This window comes from Typopeltis vanoorti, chromosome 16, assembly GCF_054136105.1.
Source record: "Typopeltis vanoorti isolate ZY-2024b chromosome 16, IOZ_Tvanoo_1.0, whole genome shotgun sequence".
Taxonomy (NCBI): Eukaryota; Metazoa; Arthropoda; class Arachnida; order Uropygi; family Thelyphonidae; genus Typopeltis; species Typopeltis vanoorti.
Window position 1 is genome coordinate 42,265,259 of NC_143564.1, and position 23,979 is coordinate 42,289,237.

Sequence of the window (23,979 nt, forward strand, 5' to 3'; positions counted from 1 at the left end):
TACATAAAGTATTGTATTTATCTGTATATTATTTGTTAGTTAACTCCATCTTCAACAGTTGTTTTCCATTCTTTTAGGATTCTGTTTATATAAATGTTGAATAGGATTGGGGATAAGCCACAATGCAACAGATCATAGAAAAAATAAAAGAATTTAATCTGCCCACTTTTCTTCTATTTATTGATTACGAAAATGTGTGTATGATAACTTGAACAGAAATCTACTCTGGAAAATATTACAAGATGATAAAATACCTCCTCAATTAATTAATGCAATAAAAAGTCTATATAGAGAAACAAAAATTTGCATCAAATTTGCAGATGGAACATTATCAGAACATAACTATAAATAAAGGAGCAAGACAAGGTTGTGGCTTTTCCCCAATCCTATTCAACATTTATATAAACAGAATCCTAAAAGAATGGAAAACAACTGTCGAAGATGGAGTTAAACTAACAAATAATATACAGATAAATACAATACTTTATGTAGATGATCAAGTACTAATTTCAAATTCAGAAGATAAACTCCAAATTACAACTAACCATCTAAATGAAATAGCAAACAAATTTTTAATGAAAATCTCTAAAACAAAAGCTATGGCAATATGTGGAAACATCATTCAAAAAGTCAAAATTATGCTTAACACTAAAATAATAGAACAAATTACAGAATTCAAATACTTGGGAAATATAATCTCGCAATACAATACTGATTCACAATTGGAAGCAAGACTACAAATTTACAATAGAATAAATGGCACAATTAAAAGAAATTTTGGAAAACAAATAGCTAAAGAAACTCAATTAAGATTATGTAATATGACCTCTGAACCATCTCTCAAATTTGGAAGTGAAACTTGGATTCTAAAACAAAGAAACAAAGACTGGAAGCAGCGCAGTTGAAGTTTTTAAGACCTCTCCTGAGTCTCACTAGGTTAGATAAAAAGAAAAACACAGAAATAAGAGAACGATTAGATACAAAAAACATCATACAAGAAATAGAAGAATATCATCAAAATTGGCTACACCACATAGAAACACTGAATAACAATAGGATTCCCAAATTAGCATATAAATATAAATCTTCAGGAAGAAGAGACTTTGGACTTCCAAGATTAAGGTGGAAAGATCATCTGCAGAGCAGGAACAGGACATAAAAAGCCTATACCTGAATTGCTCAGACGATGAAGGTCTCATCTACTAGGCCTGTATGGCGAAAGGGACAAGAAAGACCTTAAAAATATCATCAAAATTGGCTACACCACAATAGAAACGATGAATAACAATAGGATTCCCAAATTAGCATATAAATATTAATCTTCAGGAAGAAGAGACCATGGACTTCCAAGATTAAGGTGGAAAGATCAACTTCATCTGCAGAGCAGGAATAAGTGAATCATGTTCATGCTAAGGAGCACTCATTGCTTTTCAAGCATTTAGTTATTTCCTGAATTGAAAACACATCCATTTTTGAAAATGAAGAGGTCAAAGCAGAGGTGACATAATTATTCCAAAAACAACCTGAAGAGTTTTTATTAAGACAACTTTGAAAACCTTTCATGCATGGCAGAGAAAATGTATTAGGAGAGAGAGGAAGGGAGATTGTTGTGAAATAGTATATGAAAATGCTTTCAAGTATCTTTTGTTTATTATTTCACTAACCTCTCGTTTGGTTGGGAACAGCTTCATTGCGATAGCTTATCATAATGAAAGCATTATTTTCAGAATTTTCCATATAAATTGCTTTTGACAAAAAATCAGAATAATATTTTTATGGATTATTAGGTCCGTTAAAACACACACACACAGTATCAGCACTGGAGAACCCCTTATTTTTTTGCAGGGCGGGGGGAATATAGAGTTTGGTTGGTTATTGGTGGAGATGAAGATGTATTAGCTGCTGCTGCTAGAAAGCATGGGAAAATTTTTTCTCAGGCTTTCTAGGTGGGTGTAGTAAAGATTAACAATGTTTAATGAGGTTTTAAAAATAAGTTTTAGACCGAATTCAGATATAGATTAGAGAATGTAAAAAAAAAAAATAATTAGGCAGAATTTTTGTTTTAGTTTAATTTATTAAGAATTTTTGAAAACTGTTCAAGTTGAAATTTCTTTGAGCAGAACTATTTGATCTTCATTGAGTTTGTCTTTTCTGTTATTTTTACATTGTATAATTTTAGGTACAACAGGCTTTAACTTTGCTGCTCCCAAAACAACAGCCCCACTTTTTGGATCGCAGTTTGGTAGCATTACAACATCAGCACCTTCTTTTGGAAGTACTCCTGGAGCAGGTATGGAATTCTCATCATTCTTTATCAGTTGGGATGGATATTCATCATTATACATATACATAAAAGCTAAGATTTATCTCTGGAAGGTGTCTTTTTATTTCAAGATAGAGACCAAAATGTGTCAAGTGATATAAGTTTATGGTAATAATTTAATAATAATTTAAACAGTTACAGGACGTAATGAAAAAAAAATGAAGGTTCGATAGGATTTTAGAAAGGGAAAAAAATATCAAAAGTGTATTACTAGCACAAGATGCTGAAATGTGTGTTGACCCAGGGGGGGGGGGGGGATATATGTGTGCATATACACGCACATTCAAAGTCCTAACTTTTAGGACTTTGAATTTGATATGCAGTTGACCATTGAAGAACGTGGATTTGTACTGCATCGGTCCACTTATATGTGGCTTTTTTTTTAAATAAATATACTGGGAAATTTTTTAGAGATTTTGACAATTTGAAAAAACTCAGACAAACCATGTTGCTTAGAAATATTGAAAAAATTAAGAAAATGTTAGATATGTCATGAATGCATAAAATATATGTAGATACTAGTCTATTTTATCATTTACTGCCATAAAGTATACACAAATCTATTATAAAAAAGTTAAAATTTATCGCAACATATGCACGAAAACATTTGCAGACCGTATATGGCCATTCACAGTTGAGAGAAATGTAAACAAACTTAAAGATGCACTATTAAATCATAACTGTATAAAATAACTTAATTAGTTAAATTAATTAGCATAAAATGAAAAATTTATAATGATTCATTCATTAGTGTATAGGCTAGGCTACTGTGAAGCAATCGTATTGATTTCACTAGGCTGCCATAAAGCAATCATATTGCTGTTGCTTCATTATCAATGCATAAATCATTATACCTGTAAATAAATATGAATTCCTTTTTCACACTATCTTTCCATTTTTGATGTCTAGTATCAGTAATACTTATAATATCTACAGTGTTTTGTATCATATAAAACAATATTAATGTATACTGACAGACAGACTATTCATCTTGTAAACAGACGGCGTAAACTTACTGTATTGATAAATACAGTACTGTAAACGTATTTTCACTTCCTTATAATTCTCTTTAATAACATTTTCTTTTCTTTAGCTTACTTTATTGTAAGAATATAGTATATAATACAGGCAGCCCTTGGTTTACACGAGTTCAATTTACGCCGATTCACAATAACGGGGTTGCCTGCGTGTGCTTTCTTGCTGTCGTGTGGTTGACTGAGAAACGACGCTAGCAGGCACTCTAGTGTTTGAGTGTTTACCGAGCTACTACGACGTATATGTATCAAACCTAGTTTAATGTTGAATCTACCTAATTGTTCTATTTAATTTTTTTTACTTACATACGTATTTAAATTGATAAAGTATGTAATTACATACCATGTCTGATAATAGAAGTGCAGAAAAATTAGCAGTACTTGGTGTTAAGAAGGTGCGGAAATCAGTCACGCTTGAAAAGAAGATGGAGGTGATTCGAAGAATGGAAGATGGGCAGACACGTGCTAATGCCTGTAGAAGTATGAACTTACCTCCAACTGTTACTACAATTATGAAAAATGCAGATAGCATAAAACAGTCTGCGCAACAATCTACAGCAGCACTAAATGCAAAACATGTACATTATAGCAGGAGTAAACTTCATGAAAAAATGGAAAAATTATTATCATTCTGGGTGGATGACTTGAATCAGAAAAACATTCCTCTGACGCAGGCTGTTATAACTGAGAAAGCAAAAACAATTTTTGAGGATCTTAAAAAGACAGAAAAACTGAATGTGAGAGTTATTTCCCTACTGAGTGTTCCTGGTAAGATATATGCAAGTATACTTGAGAAACGGCTGAGAAGAATTGTGGAAGAAAAGCTTGGTGAAGAACAAGTTGGATTCAGGTCAAATAGAGGCTGTCAGGATCAGATCTTCACTTTACGACAAATAGTTGAGAAAGCATGGGAATATAACAAAGTGTATTTAAGTTTTGTCGATTTGGAAAAGGCATATGACAAAGTGCCAAAAGAGAAGCTATTCAATACGCTACAGTTATATGGTGTCAATGGGGCATTATATCAAGCAATACTCATTCTTTATTTGAGTTGTAAGTCAGCTGTTAGAATTGAAGGAAGTACAGGAAGATGGTTTAATGTTAAATATGGTGTGAGACAAGGATGTACATTATCTCCTCTGTTATTCATTATCTATATGGATCACATTATGAAGGAAAGTGGTATTAAACATGATATCAAAATTGGAGATGTTAATGTCAGCTCTTTGCTTTATGCGGATGATGTTATACTTCTAAATAAATCTGCTCTAGTCTGCAAGATTCACTGACTAAATTGAATAACTGTTGTAATAGATATGGTATGAAGGTCAGCAATAACAAGGCAAAGACAATGAAAATAGGCAGATGCATTGAAAATATCAACTGTGTTGTGAATGGAGAATCTGTGGAACAAGTAAAACATTTCAGCTACTTAGGCACGATTTTTACTGAAGATGGTAAATTAAATATAGAAATAGACAACAGAATCAACAAAGCTGGTATGGTAGGAAGTCAATTGAATAAATTCATATGGAATAAGAAAGAAATTAGTCGAAATACTAAATTAGCTGTATACAAGACAGTGTTCAAACAAGTTTTAACTTATGGATCTGAAAGCTGGGTCAGAAGTAAAACACTTGACCAAAGACTAGAGACCACAGATATAACAGTCCTGAGAAAGATTAGAGGCTGAGAAAGTTTTTTGTATGTGTGAAAATTTTTTGAAAATAAAGATACTCAATAACTTGTTACAAGGCTTGATCAGCTCCGAGATAGTATATAATTAAAGGTGGTGAACATAAAATACCACTGATAACTGAGTGGAGAAATACATTCAGGTAGTCTAAAAACTTGAATAAAATCAATAATGAAGAAATCAATACTGAAGATATGAATTATGTGAACTATGAATTTGAAAGAACTGAAAATAATGCAAATAGAGAAAAAAAAAGAATTAAAAAAAAAAAGCTGTTTATCACAGATAGCCAACAATATACAAGATGGGTGCTGGCCATTTCATTTCAAGTGTCATCAGATGTGGATAGTATAAAACAGTGAGCTAGCTGTGAAGTTTTATGAATTAGGAGGAGCTTGGTTTGTTCAAGAGTATTTGGATGTTGATTGTAGAGGAGAGTAATTTATTTTGATTAATTGCCATGAGGGAAGACTGTATTTATGGCACATTGGGTGGATCTTATTGCTAGAGATTCAGAGCAATGTAATTTGGTTTTATTTTCTTGGAAATCAATAATGGTTTCAATTTCAATTATCAATTTCATTGGTATGTTTAGTTTGTATTGCATTCAAGGACACCTCAGTGGTGGGATTTTTATTATTGCTGGTATGTTTATGTTTCTTCTTTGTGGTAGAAAATAACATCAACAATCTAACATCCAATATAACGGGTGTTGCATCTTGACTGGCAGTTAAACTTGTAAACGTCATGACATAGTAGCATGTAAGTCTGAGCTATTGTGGTTATATATTAGTAAATTTTGTAGTTTGTGGCTAGTGGTGAAGACAATTCTATAATTTAAATATTCAAAGATTCCTTTGATAGCTTTATAAATGTTTTGGATATATATGAGAATTTTAAGATGTTAGTATATAGAGAAGAAGCATCTAAAGAAGGAAGGAATTAATTTATCATTAATTTTGAATATTCCAATAATAGTTTTAGTAGTAGTGCAATTAATTTTTGGATAAGAGAGCTCCCGTGGCATGCTTGCATGAAAATGTGGGGAGTGTGAGGTAGACTAGTTTTTGTATCTTAACTTATCCAAAAATAGTGGGTGAACACTTTGTAAAAGAAGCTTTTTTTTTTTTAAAGCAGTTTATTTATCCATTTTGTGTTTCTTCTTTGAGTTAATGGGGACATTTTTCAGTTTATTTTGTAATGTTTGGAACAGGGCCTTTAGTTATTTATCTCCTTTATCAGTATTTACTTATAATAATGTCATGATTATTTTTAATTTTTTAATAGCATGTGAAAGTAGTGAGATTTGGTATAAAATTATTTTAATATTTATGATATGTCTTTGCTTGCACCATTTTCTAGTTCAGTTTTGGCTTGAGTGATGAATTCTTTTCTAGGAAAATTTTTAGGAGGAATAGTAAAATTTAAGCCTTTATTTAATACTTCTTTTTGTCTAGATAAAGCATATAATTAGATAAACTAGTAAACAAGCTAAAGGCATTATGCTTACTGATAATGCTGGGTTTATTTTTTAATTTTTTATAGCATGTGGCAAAAGAGTAGCAAAGGGCACATAGTAAGTGAAGGTGGATGGGGGGGGGGATATTTGTGGTCATGAATTGGTAAGATTCTTCCATTTTTTTATTATGACTCTTCTATTATGTAGGAATTACTACTAATTAATAATTGTGATTTGTTGGAGAAATTTTGCCATTCCTTGGGATCTAATCTTTAAATTAAAACTTCATATCGCTTTTAGCATAGTTATTGTAAAAGGGACTACTCCATTACCAAAATAGCTTAGTTTTTTTATCCAACATAACTGAATTCTGTTTGGAAGCAACCCACTAATGCAGTTGCTATAAAACCATAGGAGAAAAAGCCAATTTTCACTCCTCTCCTTTGTAGTGCTTTGAAGATGCATTTGGTTACTAATTGCAAAACATAGCAGAAACATACCGTGAATAGTTTTTCATCTAATACATTTAATTCAGCTGCTTTCCTGAAATGCAGGAAAGCACCTGGATTGGATGATATTACAATATATTACAATATTACAATATACCTCCAGATAATTGGAGTAATCATCAGGAGATATAATTTCTCTTTATAGTTCTTATAGCACCCATCTGTTACAAATAAAAAAAAAAGGGGGGGGGAGAAGAATAAAACCAAGTGTCTAGAATTATAGAGGAATTTCCCTGCTTAGTGTTCCTGACAAGATTTACGTAAGCATACTTCTGAAAAGATTAAGAAAATTTGTGGAAGGGAAACTTAGAGAAACTGAGTTAAGGCCAAATAGAAGTTCTAAGGATTGCATTTTGTCATTCTCTGGGTCTCTTTCATGTAATCCTAGCAACAAACACTTGTTTTGCTAAACCATTCCTTGTATTCTGTTTAAGTGACCACCTTAAAATAGCTCTGTTCACACATTCCTGAAGGCTAATAATGTCAAGTTCCTTCCTAATATCATTTTTAGTGATTACATTTGTTTCCTCTCCTAATTTTTCTCAAAACTCATATCTGTGGACACTAATCTTTAATCATGTGTTTTATTTCTCACTCAGCTCTGAGATCTCAGAATAAGAGAAATTAGTCAAAACACTAAAAACTATATAGACAATACTGTTTTATATATATATATAGAGTTTGATGTTTGACTAATTTCTCTTTAATCTGATATAAATTTATCCAATTGACTCCTCAACACACCAGCTTTGCCAATTGTGTTATCTATTTCTATTGTATATTTATTTCTGTATTACTAGTGTGCTTTTATGATACTCAGTCCCTTTTATGGCTTGTCTCACCTTGGGACACAAGCCATAGAAAGCTTTAGATAAACTTAAGAGGACATTTCCAGGACATTAGATCAGGTCTGGCATAGATGCCTAATTAGCAAGCTACTGTCATATGGCCTACCTTTCACTTTTTATCTTTTAACTCATGACAGTGGATGTCCATCTCTCTTCAGATATCTCTGCCATTGCCAAAGGACTCCATATTTTTACTTGTCTTCTATACACTGATGATCTCAGACCCATGTTTTTTCTCAAGACAGTACACTCTATTCCACTTTTCATTTACCACTTTTTAGTGCTTGCTCAAACGATTCAAGCTTATGGCTTTTCATAATTAATACTTTAAATATTGATAGTCTTATTTTTTCATTGGGATGAGGATGACTTTGTCAACTTAATGCTATCCAATCTGTTTATTTCTCACATGAAAAAAAAGTGACCCGCCTATTAGAGAATTCATTTCTTTGAAACAGACTTTGTTAGCCATTTTTTTATTACTTTGTTAAAAAAACAACAACACATATTTGGCTTAAAGATATGGCTGTGTGAAGAGCTAAAATAATTTTTCAGTGCGTTTATGGAAAGTGTGTGTGTATGCGTGTATTTGTAAGCATCACTTGCTTGTTCTCTAATTTGATTGTTAGAATTGTATGCTGTGTGAATGAGATGAATTACTTTAGTAGAGCCATCTTTATTACAGGTTTTAGCTTTGGAGGACTTAGTACACCTGCAACTACTACTGGTAATACTGGCTTTGGATTTGGATTTGGCACACCAACCACCTCTGCACCAAGTAGTAGTTTTTTCAGTGGATTTGGAACAAGTACTTCTACCACAACTACACCCTCATTTTCATTTGGAGGTCTAGGTTCCACCACAACTACTGCACCTACTTTTTCTTTTAGTGGTCTTGGAAGTGGTGCATCACCTGGATTTTCTTTTGGTAAATATGAAAATATGCCTTTCACATAAATATTAATCAGACCAAAGGTAATTTCTGTGCTTGCATGGAAATTTCTGCTTCTAGAATTATAGCCAAGTATTAAAATATGTGTGATTAAAACTTTCTTTCTAATTCCTGAATAACACATGATAATATGGAAACAGTTTGTTATTTGTAGAGAAATTTTCCATGAAAAAGTTAAAAATAATAACATAATAGTGCATAATATCAAATTCAGTTATTCCCCTCCCCTTAATATGTGGTATATCTGAATGTATGGATCTCTTTCTCTTGTGTGTGTTATATATTTTAATTTGACAAGAGACTCTTGTATTTACGAGGGACGTCCAGAAAGTAAGTTCTGATGAGCTGTCAGAAAAGCAAAAATATACTTACAAAAAAAACTTTATTGGAAATTAAAGTAGACATCTTTCACTACTTTTTTACATTGTTCAGGCACTTATCATAATGGGGCTCCAAGAGTTGTATACCTTCGTTGTAGAAGGTTGCTGCCTGTGATGCAAACCATGTATCGGCTGCTTCTTTGACCTCATCTTAAAACCTCCGGCCACCAAGGAAAGATTTCAGATGTTTGAACAGGTGCAAGTCGCTTGGTGCAAGGTCAGGACTATAGGGTGGACGATGGAATTGTTCCAAGCCAAAGGTGGCGAGAAGTTATTGTGTTATGCCGGCTGTGTGTAGGCAGGCATTATCATGAATCAAAACAACGTCCCTGGTAACCTCCTGTGTCGTTTATTCTGGATCGCATGACTCAGTTTCTCAAGGGTTTGGCAGTACATACTCGTGTTGATTGTGGAACCTTGACCCAAGAAGTCTACCAAGCAAAATTCCTTGTCTGTCCCAAAACACAGTGCACATGATTTTCCGAGTGGAAACCATTATCTTCAGTTTCGTCTTGACTGGTGATGAGGTATGCCTCTAATCCATGGACTGTTGTTTAAATTCAGGGACTGAATCCACACAACAGTCCATGGGTTGCGCCTGACACCCAAGTCTTGTCCCCGGTGACAAGTCTGCTCAGGAAAGCATTGCCATCCTCATTGTAGCATGTCAAGAATTCCAACGCACTGCCCAGCCAATTCACTTTTTGTTGTTCTGTAAGCAACTTTGGCACTTTGAATTACTGGAAATTGTGTGCACAACAGTGTGCACACAATTTCCAGTAATTCAGTTTCTCTGACACAATTTCATGAAGACGTCTACGTAAAACTTCTAGAAATTGCAGAAGGGTGACATCATAGTGAATCCCCTATTCGGTCGAATCTTCTCTTCAACTGAACGCACCAAATCGTCAGTTACTAAAGATGGTTGCCCACTCCGTTCATCATCGTGCACACCTGTCCTTCATTAAAAAGTCTTACCCATCTTCGTACTATTGAATCACTCATTGCGTGTTCTCCATAAATCTCAATAATTTGCCAATGAATTTCAGCTGCTTTAACGCTCTCGCATTCATGAAACGGATAACTGATCTAATTTCACATGCTGTGGACGATTCGATTTTCTTAGATATTATAAACACACACACCAAGAAGCATACGCACTGCAAGAATGTCTGAAAATGGCATCAATGCCTTGTTATATATTTTAATTTGACAGTACATCTTTCACTACTTTAAAAGTGCTAAGGAATCAACAAACTCAGCACGCATGTGCACCATTGCAATCTCAGCGCTGCAGTGAAAATATTTAAAAACGGAAATTACTTTCTGGACTTCCCTTGTAGTTAATATTCTGTACATATTTATGATGGATTCTTACCATAAAGAATTCTTTGATTTCACATCTGGTATTCTTCATATTTAATCATACGATTATCCTTGTTAAGTTACTACAGTAGTAATCCATCATTTATCCCATTGGGAAACAATTTTTTGTTCAATGACTTAAAAGTACTCCAAATGCTCAAGGAAGCACTTTCCACTTTATTGTTAAATTAAAATATAATTATTAAATTTTTTTTTTTCCCATCAATTTGAAAGAAAAAAAAAGTAGTAAATAACATTTTCTGCATAATGGCTTTCTTGCAAGCAAACAAAAAAGGTAATCATTAGAACTTCCTTTCAGTTAAATGGAGAATTCTAACTCTCCTCCCATCCAATAAAATAATAATAAAATAAATAAATAATATTTATTATATTATATTATGGTGTCCAGTCTGCTATGAAAATTTTACTGAACTTGTCTGCTAGCTTCCAAAGAAGAGCCACAGAATAATCATAGATTGTCAATAAGTTTAAAGGTAACTAAAATGATAAATTATAGTCAATGAATTGGAGGAGTATCTGCAATTCATTTACCTCTCTCTCTCTTCTCATCCCCAAATTCTTCATATAAACAAACATTTTTTGTTAAGCATTCCACTTTTAAAGTACCATGTCACTTCAAATTGGAAAACAAAACTTCCTTCAAAAAGTTATTCATTTCTTTAGCCAGCAAAAGAAAGAATAATTATGGAAGGATGACATTGATTGGAGAAAATGGTATAAAGAGCTGATGCAGAATGTGTGGTGGAGATATTTAATGAGCAGTTCATAAAGATCTTTCAATCTTGCGAATGTGACTTCATGGAGGGATTGAGAGCAGTTGATGATGGGGAGGAGAGACTGACTGTAACTGAGCAAGAGGTATATGGGGAGTTGAGTAAACTAGATGTTAATAAGGCTGTGGGACTTGATAATATATCACCACATATTCTGAAAGAATGTGCCAGGGAGTTGACGCCTGCCTCTCTCTTTCTATGTTCACTGGGCATCCACAGATGCCGTATGGTCACTCCGATGCTCGATGATGTTCCACACCAGGCCTCGCCATGTAGTCCTGTTGTTTGCTTTTCTGGCAGCCTCATCTCTCTGAAGATCAGTCACTCCACGCACACACGCCATCCATCCATCTCATTGATGGTCTACCCCTGCCTCTTTTTCCAGGAACTTTACCTTCTATTACTGTTCTGAGAAGTTCTCCTTCCATCCTTTCTGTGTGTCCAAAATATTTTAACTTTCTTCTGTCAGTATCCTTAAGGAGCCTTAAAGTTCTACTAATCTTTTCTAACACCCATTCATTTGTACGCCTTTCAGTATATGATATCCTCAACAGCCTTCTGTAACACCATATCTCAAAAGCAGATATCCGTTTCTTATCTGACTTCTTTAGGTTCCAAGTCTCGCATCCATAAGTCGCTATTGGAAAAACAACTGCATCTAAAATCCTCAACTTTGTTCCCATGGAGATAGATTCATCCTTCCAGATTTTAGACAGGTCTCTGACTGTTGTTTTAGCCATTCCTAACCTTTTTCTGACCTCTTCTGAAGAGCAATTCTTCACATTAATAATGGATCCCAGGTACTCAAACTTGCTGACTTCCTCAATTCTTTCTCCATTAAGATACACTTGTTTCTCAAGAGTTTCTCTGTTTGTTTTTCCTTTGAGAACCATGATCTTTGTCTTACTAGAATTGAGTTGAAGACCTCTGTTATTACTGATCTTGTTAACTTTGTCAAGAATTAGTCCTAGTTCTTCCATGTCATTACAAAGGAGTACTGTATCATCAGCGTACCTCAGATTACTGATCAATCTACCTCCTATCGTAATTCCTGTCCTGAGCTCATCCAATGCTTCACGTATGATGTCCTCTACATATATACTAAACAAGTGAGGAGAAAGTAAACATCCTTGTCTAACTCCTTTTTCAACTTGAAGCCAGTCAGTCAATCCAACACCTGTTCTTACTGTGGCTTCTTGCTCCTTATACAAGTTGGCTATCAACCTTATAATGTGTTGAGGAAAACCCATTCTTTTCATTACTTCCCCCACAGTTTCACATGCTCAACACAGTCAAAAGCTTTAGAGGTCTAAGAAACACATTACCAGAGGGAGTCTGAATTCTTTATATTTTTCTATGATCTGTCTAAGGCGATCTGATCTCTGGTGCCTCTACCTTTCCTAAAACCTGCTTGTTCCTCGGGCATCTCTGCCTCAACTTTGGCCTCAATCCTATTTAGCATGATCTTTAATAAAATTTTGCTTGCATGAGATATCAAACTAATAGTTCTATAATTCTTGCATGCCTTCTTATCACCTTTCTTGTGTAGTGGTATGAAAACTGACTTCTTCCAGTCTCTAGGCCATGATTCTGTCTCTCATATCCTTGTAATCAATCTATGAAACACTCTTATCCCTCCATCTCCTGTGGCCTTAATTAACTTTGCTGGAATTTCATCTGCACTTGGGGCTTTATTGCTGTTGAGCTGTTTAACTGCTCTTTCAACTTCATGCCTCAGTGGAGGAGGTTCCAAATCAAAATTTTCTTGGTGGGAGGACTCCACATTTTCTTTATCCACTCTTTTGTACAGTTGCTCACAGTATTCTTTCCATCTGTTTTTGATTTCCAACTCTTCTGTTAGTAAAGATCCATTCCTGTCTTTGATGACATTCAATTTAGGCTTAAACTTGTGCTTTAAGTCACGAACTAAAAAGAATATCCTTTTATAATTATGCCTTCTCATCTGGAACTCTATTTCTTCACATTTATTAGTATAGAACTTTTCCTTGTCCTGCTTGATGGCTCTTCTGATTTCTCTATGTAATCTCTTGTATTCTTTGGTCCCTGTGTCTCTGTTTTTCCAACTGCCTTCTTTTGATTAGTTCCCATGTTGAATCTGATATCCATGGGTCTCTTGGTTTTCTGATTGGGCCGAGATACGTCTTCGCTGTATCCTGTATTATCATCTTGACTCCTTCCCAAAGCATTTCTGGTGAGATTTCCTCATTGGTCTCCAAAAACTCATCTAGCCGAGTTGATGTTTCTTCTGTGAATCCACTAGGAATTACTCTAACATCCAATCTAGTGGAATGTGCCTGACCTGGAAGTTTTCGGAGTCTTAGTCTTACTTTGGCTCTTACCAGCTGATGGTCTGTACCACAATCTGCTCCAGGACAAGTATGCACATCAGAGATGCTTGTCTTCCACCGCTGGAGAGCCAGGATGTAATCAAAATATGTCAAGCGTCCTGCCTTGACATATTTTTTTAATATGAGTCTTGCACTCGGTCAAGTTCCTAAGGAGTGGAAGAAGGGCAAGATTGTGCCACTTCATAAAGGAGGTGATCGAACTCAAGCATCAAACTATAGGCCTATCTGTGTGTCAGGTGTTGTGGTTAAGTTAGAGAAGCTTGTGAGAAATGGGATCCAGAGTTGGGTTGATAACAATGGTATTATCTTTGATGGACAGCATGGATTTGCTAAAGGGAGGTCATGTTTTAGTAATCTACTTACTTATTACAATAAAGTAACTGCTTCCTTGGACAAAGGAAAAGGATACACAATAATATACTTGGATTTAGCAAAGGCTTTTGATAGAGTACCTCATGATAGGTTGACAGTCAAACTAGAGCAGGTGGGGTTGGATATTAGATTGGTTCATTGGATTGGAGACTGGCTATCTGATAGGTATCAACAAGTTGTATATGGGGGAGTGATATCCAGGAAAAGGAAAGTCACTAGTGGAGTGCCTCACCGGTCTGTTTTAGGTCCATTGCTGTTTAACTTGTATATTAATGATATAGGTGAAGATTTGGATGGAGATATTCAGTTGTTTGCTTGTGGCCTTACAGGAAGACTTGAATAGATTGAGTGATTGGGCACGGAAATGGGGATGTGAGTTCAATGTTGCAAAATGTAAGGTTTTAAAATTTGGAAAACAGAGGTGGGATGCAGAATTTATGCTTGGTGAGAATATATTGTTGGAGGTAGAGGAAATAAGAAATCTGGGGGTGATAGTGGATAAGGATCTAAAATTTAGGGGGACACATCGCCAAAATTGTGAAGACAACACAAAGGCTTCTGGGAATGATGCGGAGGACACTGACGTGTAGAAGTAGGGAAATTCTTGTTCCGTTGTATAAGGCTTTGATTAGGCCACACATGGACTATTATGCCCAGATTTGGTCACTGGGTTTTCAGAAGAATGAAGAAATGTTGGAAAGGGTCCAAAGGAGACTCACTAAGGTAGTTTCTGACCTCTGGAATGTCGAGCATGAGGAAAGATTGAGAAGATGTAATTTGCAGAGTCTGGTGGACAGGAGGAAGAGGGAAGATATGATAGAGACCTACAAGTTGGTAAGGGGTTGTTATAGGATCAATGCTGGAGAAGTTTTACAGAGAATAGTGGGAGACCAGGAGAGAACCAGAGGTCATCCCTGGAAACTGTATAAAGAGGGTGTGAGTAGGGGAGTGAGAGGCAGAGGCAGGTTTTTTCGTGCAGAGTTGTGAATGATCGGAATGCCTTGCCTGAGAATGTGGTGTCTGCAAAGAGTTTGAATGTATTTAAAACACGGTATGATGAGCTGTGTGTGTGATAAAAGGACCTCCCAGATGAGTCTTTGACTCCATGAGGTCTTGGGGTGGTAATAATAAGTGTTTCCATATGTATACAATTACTGTAATAACTTGAAATATGCTATTTTTAAATCATCAGTCATATTAATTAGCATAAAGGGTTAGTCAATTTAAAAAAATTGATTTTGTACAGGGAATGTGGAATCTAGGATTAAAAGTGGTATTTGAAGCACAAATCTGTTGAACTTACTGAAAATATTAGTACAAAAAATGTATAAGGCTTTGATTAGGCCACAAAATAGTAGGAAACAGTGAAGATAAAAATTTACTTAATGTGAATGATTTGCAAAAAATGAGGACTTAAACAAAATTCTTGACTTAAGCATTGTGATGAATGATGATCAACAAGACAGTAAAACAAAAAATTGAAAAAAAAAAGGGGGGTAATAACATTTATTTTTTTATAAACTTCTATTTTCATGGACCAGAGATAAAGAAACCCCAACCCATACCGTGTTTCATATTATAAAACCTGTTCAAATAAAGCAATGAAATTCTCCAAATTGACACATCTTTTCAAGGCAAAACACAAGAAGTTCATTGGAAAGTCTCTGCAATTTTTTTCGGAATAAATGCAATGAAATAACTCTATAATAAGAATATTATGCATTTCATAACTAGGGTTGGAGGAAATGCCAACACTACAGAGACTTCATACAGAGTATCAGTACTGATGACTAAGAACATGAATCATATTGTGGCAGAAAACTTCAATTACCGATCAAAAATTATGCTTGGAAAAGCAAAGAATATTATTGCAGAGATACCCCTTTCAAATGATGCAATTAAATTTCGAATAACCTGTATGGCAAAAAATGAGGAATATGAAAACAGTGATGGTAACAATGTCTCATGTAGCAGTGAATTCGAGTCTATCAAGTGTGAAGTGGAGGTTAACAGAATGAAATATATGGTAGGGTGTTGCTACAGATCTATGGCTGAGTTGCAGTGGACAAAGAAATGCATCTCCAATTTAGCCTTATGGGTACCAAACGAGCGATCATTATGGGTGACTTTAATTTTCCAAATATTGATTGGGTAGAAGAGAAATCTCATGATAAGAAAGAAGAGGAATTTATTGAATTGTTGCAAAACAACTTTCTCAAGCAGCATGTGAAAGAAGGAACTCAACATCAAACAGTGTTGCATTTGCTCATAGCATCAGATGGAATCTCTGTCAAGAATATGGCTATTTTACCACCAGTTGGTGACAGTTATCATACTGTGCTTTCTTGGGATGTATCTAATTGTATTGATGCTCTGATTAGAACAGGTTATGATGTCTCCTCCCTATTCACAAATGTCCCACTCAAAGAATCCTTAAAGCTAATCCAAGCTAAATTTCCTCCCGATATCACAGCCGTATTTCAGTTCACAATGAACTCAGGCTATTTTGTTTGGCAAGGAAAATTCTAAAAACAAATAGAGGGGAAGCCATGGGTTCTCCACTCTCCCCACCCTTGGCCAACTTTTATATGGACTCCCCACAAAAACCAACTATATGATTTCGTTATGTTGATGATGTGTTCGCTATTTGGCCAAATGACTCTGATGCACTCTTCTCCTTCCTAACACTTAAACAACCAACACCCCAGAATCAAGTTCACCCTGGAAGAAGAAAAAAACAACTGCCTTCCTTTCTTAGACACACGTTAGTCACTCGCCAGCCTGATGGAACCTTGGTTTTCTCAGTTTATAGAAAACCTACCCATACAGGCAGATACATTCACTAACAATCCCCTCCCCCCTTCACAACAATATGGAGTCATTAAGACACTACACAACAGGGCTAAACATCTGTTCAAATGACAATGCCCTAACCACAGAACTAAACCACATTCTCAACTTTCTTTGCCAATGGCTAACCCCCCCCAAGAAATCCAAAAAATATTAAAACCAATAAACCTCAACCCCCTCTCCCCCTTCATAAGAAGGATTACTCTAAATCCTAAATCCATCACCATTCCCTATATCTGAGGCACCTTGGAAAAAATTACAAAAATCCTGAAAAAAACATGACTTAACTTCTTGTTACAGACCTTATAAAAAAATTGGCATCCCTTATCTGCTCCACTAAATACCCCCCCCCCCCAGACCTACCTAGTGTATACCAAGTCCTTTGCAGCTGTAAGCTGTCCTACTTTGGCAAACAGGCAGGATAGCTAATATCAGAATTTAGAACAAGGACTACATCCGGTTTCACCAATGCAGCCACTCTGGTCTTGCAGACTATGTGCTGGATACCTGCCATAGAATATGGTGGAAGAAAGCCACGATAATACACTGTAGTAAATTCAAATATGAAAGGCTATTCATGGAATCAGCCTCAGCTCTAAGAAACAATCCAAACCTCAACAAATTTGGTTGCATGAGACTGCCCCAAATTTGGGAAACCTACATCAGAAGACCTTCATCCCAATCGGCCAAGAATACCAACATTGCCCACTAGGGGACACCATCAGGACTTTTAGTAGAAAGAATAGCTTCCTGCTTCGTTCCTCATTTACTGTGTGTTGTGCTTGTGTGCACGTATCTTGTACTTAAGTTCCTGTGATAATGGCAACGTGAAGTTGCTGAAATATTGGAAGTGTGTTAAAATTTATTTTAATGTATATTCTATTGTACGTTGTAATTTCCTTAAGCTATTTAGTAAGATTGTATAACCAACGCCTAAGCCTTTCCACGAGAAGAACAGGTTACATGCTGAACTATTATCTTTGGTCCCATAGCATGAGTTACTGAATGGAAAAAATGTCAGTAATGCATGGGAATCTTTGAAAAAGTGCTTAAATGAGGTGGTATCTGAATGTATCCCTAGTGTTCGAAAAATAAATAGGTTGGGAATGAAATCGATGTGCAACCTCATTAAGCAAGAGATCCACAAGAAGATGATGTGGAAAGAATATCGTGAGAATAAGAGTGAGAGGAGTTATGAAATATATAAAGCTCAGTCCAGAAAATTACTGAGTATTGTCTTGAAAGCTAAATCAGAGCATGTAAAGAAATTGGCCATGCAAGCTAAAGGCAATCCAAAAGAATTTTATCGTTATGCCATGCCGCAAGCAAAAGAAAGAATGAATGTGAAAGAATAACTTTATTGAATGCAGATGGTATTTGAGTGTCGGAAGCTAATGAGATTGTTCAGTTAATGAGTGCTCACACTGCTAAGATATATCAACCAGGTGTATGTAACATGGTGCACAGTGCTACTGCTACACTGGATGAAGAGTTAGAGGTTCATGAAAATGAGGTTGAAGAGCTGTTGCATAACCAGAATAAAAATTTATTCATAGAGACAGATGGAATACCAGCAGATGTGCTAAAGGAATGTTCACCTAATTGGCCAGGCCTTTCACTTGTTGAAAGGCCTGAGCTGAGACTCATAACTTGAGTCTCAGCTCAGAATGGAAGAAATGTATGATAGTTCCATTGTACAAGATGAGTAACTAATTTTGCAATTTATTAAGAATATGTCAAACTGCCCTTTGTACGTATTTTTAAAATCTTGTTGGAAGAAATGGGCAATGGACACATGCAAACTTTTATTTCATACTGAAGTTCACTTGCTGTACCATGAAAAAGTTCTTGGCTGTTTCTTCAAATCATGAGACGAGATCAAACCGCCATAATAGTTAAGAATTTTACCTCTCAGATTACATGCATGATTTCTCCTGGCTTGCCTGATTGACATATCTGGATTGCATGTGGCATATGGCAAAACTTCACATATGTACTCAGTTCCAGACTCATTAATAATCATTTCCATTCTACAAAAATCACTTCTGCTCTTCCTAACAAACATTCTTTGTGAATGTTCTCTGAAATACCATGTCAAAGAGTGTCCATCCTAGTCTCCTCCTTTTGATCTCCTTGGATTATGATTCTCTCTCATTATTACTATATGACCCAATGACTTATTGTGTGTGGGGGGGGGAGCACTCCACATCCCACTTACTTAATCCTTCATCTATCTGTATACTACACCACAATTCAACTATACATAAAACCATCTACTGCCACTAGTATGTTTTGCCTGTAAAGTAATTTGCTGTCCCTCTTGTATTGATTTAGTGGTTAGAGATGCCAAAGCGTATTTGCTGTCACCACTGATCTCATGCATGCATTTCAGAATACTCAATAACCTTCATTCTCCAGTGATTCTTTTAACCACTTGAACCAGCCTTGACATATTTATACATCAATAATTACATGGATGCAAAGCTTATATTTATGATATATTTTATCCATATGGCCGTTTGTGCATGTTAAATGAACTGTGCATGTTATTCATCCCCTGATTTCTTCCTCCATGTGGCAAATGTACATAGCTTCTCGTATCAACATATCATCTAGCATTATAAGAATACCTCAGGAGAGGTGGTTGGCATGATCTCTGCTTAGTTTCCTTGTATTATTGTTTTCAGTCTTCTAAACATTTTTGCTGAATGTTTCACTGAAACTATTCTTATAATTGTGGAAACACTCATTTCCCATTTTATAAGCAGTAGTTCTTAAAGGAGTGTGCCGAGGACTCTACAAGAGATTAACTGGGTATATCACAATTGGCTTTCATTGAAATATCCATCTTCATTTTCTGCTTATATGAAAGCTCAAAATAGCTGAAAGCAAAATTATCATCTCCAAAATTAATTTTGAAAGGCAAAAAGTAGATGACATGCATTATTTTCAAATTCAGTCATGGCTTCTTATTTTTTTTTTTTCCAAAGCTGTGGACTATAACTTTTGTCCAACCTTGCTTCTACCTCTTTTATGCTTGCTCTGTTGCATTGTCATCCACACATGCATAAAAAAAATCTTGCTTTTTACTTTATTTTTAGTTGCAAAAGTTTAGATCTTGGAGTATTTGTGGTGTTTGCCTAAGAATACTGTTCCACCTATAACATCTTTCCCGTTGTTTGCTACCTTTGGCAGCCAGTTAACTTAGTCTTATATTAAACAAATTAATACTGTGATTGAACATAAAATTATGTTCCATGATAAACACTTTCAAATCTGTGACATTAGGTTCAAAAATACAAACCTTTATTGCCACAAATTATTATAAAGATACCGAAGTAACTATCAAATTTAATAAAAATAAAGGCAGACAAATTCAGAGTAGGAAAAGGAGTCATGTAGAGGTTGCCCAGTTCTCACCAAATTTATTTACTCTGTCTCAAAGAAAACCATACTCAAATAATGAGTCTACAAATAAATGGCACAGATATCAACCACATTAAATATAGAAATAGTATTATTATTCTTGCAGAATCTAGAGCACAGTTGGAGAAGACAATAAAAGAGTTCAAAACTTTTGAATAGGTGAAGTAATTTACATATCATGGCAGTCTCATTACTCATAACATCAACAACACAAAAATGATAAAATACAGACTTAACATAGGATGATCTATTATGAATAAATTAAAATTGAATAAATTGAAGTATGGAAAAATAACAGTATTTCAAAAAGCCTCAAACTAAAACTCTATAAAACCTTATTATACCTATGGCAACATGTGGAGCCTCCACGACATGGAGACTCAATCAGAAAGAAATACAGAAAATCACATCATTCGAAATGTTTAAGAAACATAAATAATTCTTGCTGGTCAGAACTGGTTCTGAATATCATCAAGGAGAATTCTTGATGATATTCAGAAGAGGGCAATTCACTTAATAGATGACCCTTTCCTCATAGACTCCCTTCAGCCACTTTATCATATAGGTGCTCTGTTTCAGCACTGTGCCTTTTCTATAGGTACTTTCATAGATGTTGTTCCTCTGAATTGTCTGCTACCATTGTTCTAACCATCTAAAAACTAGAGCACCTACTGGCTAACACCCACACACTGTCCATCTCCGAGCTTGACAGTGTGGGGGTGTTAGCCACTCTAACTCTAATATCTCATCAACTTCCTTCATTCCATCCGGCAATTCTAGCTCGCCTCCTCGTGGTGCACCCTGGGTTATGCTAAAGAACTAGAGCAACTGGCGGCCAGACCATTCTGCAATTGTGCAATCTCCTGACCTTTTTTACACATGGAAACTCAAAACCTTCACAACGGTTCTTCTTCAAACCAGCTGATATGGAATATTGGACATAATATTCCTATCTGTCAGTTAAATGTTGAGGGTATTAGTGCATCAAGATGTCAATGTCTTTCCAAACTTCTACGAGAAAAAAAAACGTTGATCTACTTCACATTCAAGAATCACATATCGAAACTGAAGATCAAGTTAAATCTAGAGCAATAATCTCTGGCTATGACATTCTCGGGATTACTTACAGTCATAGCTACAGCAACATAATATATGTCCGAAATGATATTGAGAATGCTGTGCTAATATCTTCTTCTACTGATGACGAAATCCATAAGATTGCTGTTAAAATAGCGGACATTGCAATTGTGAATGTATATAAACCACCTGCAACTGTTTGGCCAAATGATATTCTACACACATGCTCCCGCCCAACGGTGTACCCCGGGGACTTCAACAGTCATCATACTTCTTAGAAATATGATCGGAATGATCAAAACGGGGAATATTAGTTGAATGAGCAGATCAACACCGTCTTCACTTGGTTTTTGATGCCAAGGAAAAAAGCATCTTTAAATCAAGAGCCTGAAATAAGGAATATAATCCAGATTTGACATTCGTCTCTACTGATAGTGAAATTCAGCCTCTACAGACTTTCAGACGTATTCTTGAGGTTTTTCCAAATAGCCAGCACTATCCCAAATGAAGTGATAACATCATTTCCTTGATCAAGATAGAATTTCCAAAAAGCTGAATGGGAAAACTTCACTGCAGATCTAGACGCACGCCTTAGAAGAATTCCCCCAACTTACAAAAACTATACATGGTTCACTGGAATAGTTATAGCGGTGGCAAAAATACACATTCCTCGGGGCTACTGAAAAGAATACGTGCCTGGATGGTCCAATGAAAGTGAATCCCTGTATCAGGAATTCCTTGGAAGTAAGGATCCTGAGATAGGAGAAGAACTGCTCCATAGTCTCAACGCTGCTCGTAGGGAAAAGTGGATACAAATAACTGAAAACATACATTTCAAACACTCTAGTAGAAAAGCCTGGTCGCTACTTAAAAAGCTTGGTTCAAGCCCCTTCTGTACCAAAGAAATCTCCTCTTGTCGATCCAAATCAGATAGCTGCTCATATTGTTTTGCTTTCTAGAGCTCCGATAGATAAAGAACATACTAAAGAGGTAAAATGCAAACTAAAGTCTATGAAGTCTGTAACTCAAAAGAATCAACAATTCTCTTTACCCTTTTCCCAAGAGGAAATATCCTCGGCATTTCAAAATATCAAAATGGGGAAGGCTCCTGGATTTAACAATATTCATAATGAATTCCTGATGCACTGGGGACCTTATGCAAGATCGTGGCTGGCTAAGTTCTTTAACGATATACTTGAAAGTGGCTGCGTTCCTAAAGAATTTTAAAGGACAAAAATCATTGCTGTGTTAAAACCAGGTAAGCCAGCAGACAGAACTGAAAGCTATCAACCCATAGCCCTTTTAAGTGCAACCTACAAATTGTTGGAGAGACTAATATTGCATAGGATCAGCGATAAAATTTTGGAACGTTTCCCAATAGAACAAGCAGGGTTCAGAAGTGATCGCAGCTGCACAGATCAAGTTCTCATCTTAAAAACCTACATTGAAGCAGGATTTCAAAGATGCCTGAAGACTACTGCAGTCTTTATTGACTTAACAGCAGCTTACAATACTATTTGGAGGGAGGGACTCATATGTAAATTTCTTAAAGTCATCCCATGTAAAAAATTGGATCATCTCCTAAACAACTTACTGTGTGATCGATACTTCAGGATAGTCTCTGGAGGAAGCACCAGTAAACAGAGTGTGCTTAAGAATGGATTACCTCAGGGCCCGGTGCTCGCATCACTGCTTTTTAGCCTTTACATTGCAGATATTCCTGAAACAGCCAGCAGGAAGTTTGCTTTTGCAGATAATCTACTAGCTTTGGTGATCAGCGACAAGTCTATAAAAAGAACTGAACAAATATTGATAAATGATCTGTCGGCTTTATGGCAGTTCTATAATAAAAAAAAATGGAGATTAACACCAAATTCTGGTAAAACCAAATGTTCTTGCTTTCACCTCAATAACCGACTTGCAAATCTAAAACCAAAGATATATGCTGATGGAACATTAATTTTGTTTAATCCGACACCTAAATATCTGGGAATAACTCTGGATAGAACTCTGTCATATAAACAGCATATGATTAATATCACTGCTAAAGTTTGCACCGGAAATAACATAGTTCAGAAGCTCTGTGTTACTATATGGGGCTCAAGTGCCACAACTGTGCGGTGCACTGCCATGGGTCTAGTTTACAGTGCAGCAGAGTATGGTGCTCCTGTCTGGCTCAATAGTTACCATGTCAATTAAGTTGAGCATCTAGTTTATTGGCATTCAGAGTGGAGTGGAGTTATCAGTATGGATAACTACACTCTGCATTTAATAATGGGTTGCATTAGGAGTACACCCTTACAATGGCTCCCCACTCTGAGCCATATTGCTCCTCTGGAACTGCGATGACCTGAAGCCTTTCTTCGTGAATATAAAAGAATTTTAAATAACAAAACCTCCCAATACATGAATTTATTCCAGATGCTTTATCTAATAGACTAAAATCCAGACGACCTGCCATAAAAACCACCTGTAATCATCCTTAGCCAGAATGACAGTATATGGTGAGTAGGTGGGATGTACTG

General features: G+C 35.7%; 1 protein-coding gene across 1 annotated transcript in view; it reads left to right on the forward strand.

The window, feature by feature from the left end:
- The window catches only part of Nup54 (nuclear pore complex protein Nup54), a 166,128-nt gene that overhangs the window by 15,958 nt on the left and 126,191 nt on the right, over window positions 1–23,979 (forward strand). The window contains exons 2-3 of the mRNA XM_090406142.1: window positions 2,180–2,290; window positions 8,555–8,797. Of these exons, the coding sequence (XP_090262268.1) occupies window positions 2,180–2,290; window positions 8,555–8,797 (354 nt within the window). The remainder of the gene's footprint in view (window positions 1–2,179; window positions 2,291–8,554; window positions 8,798–23,979) is intronic.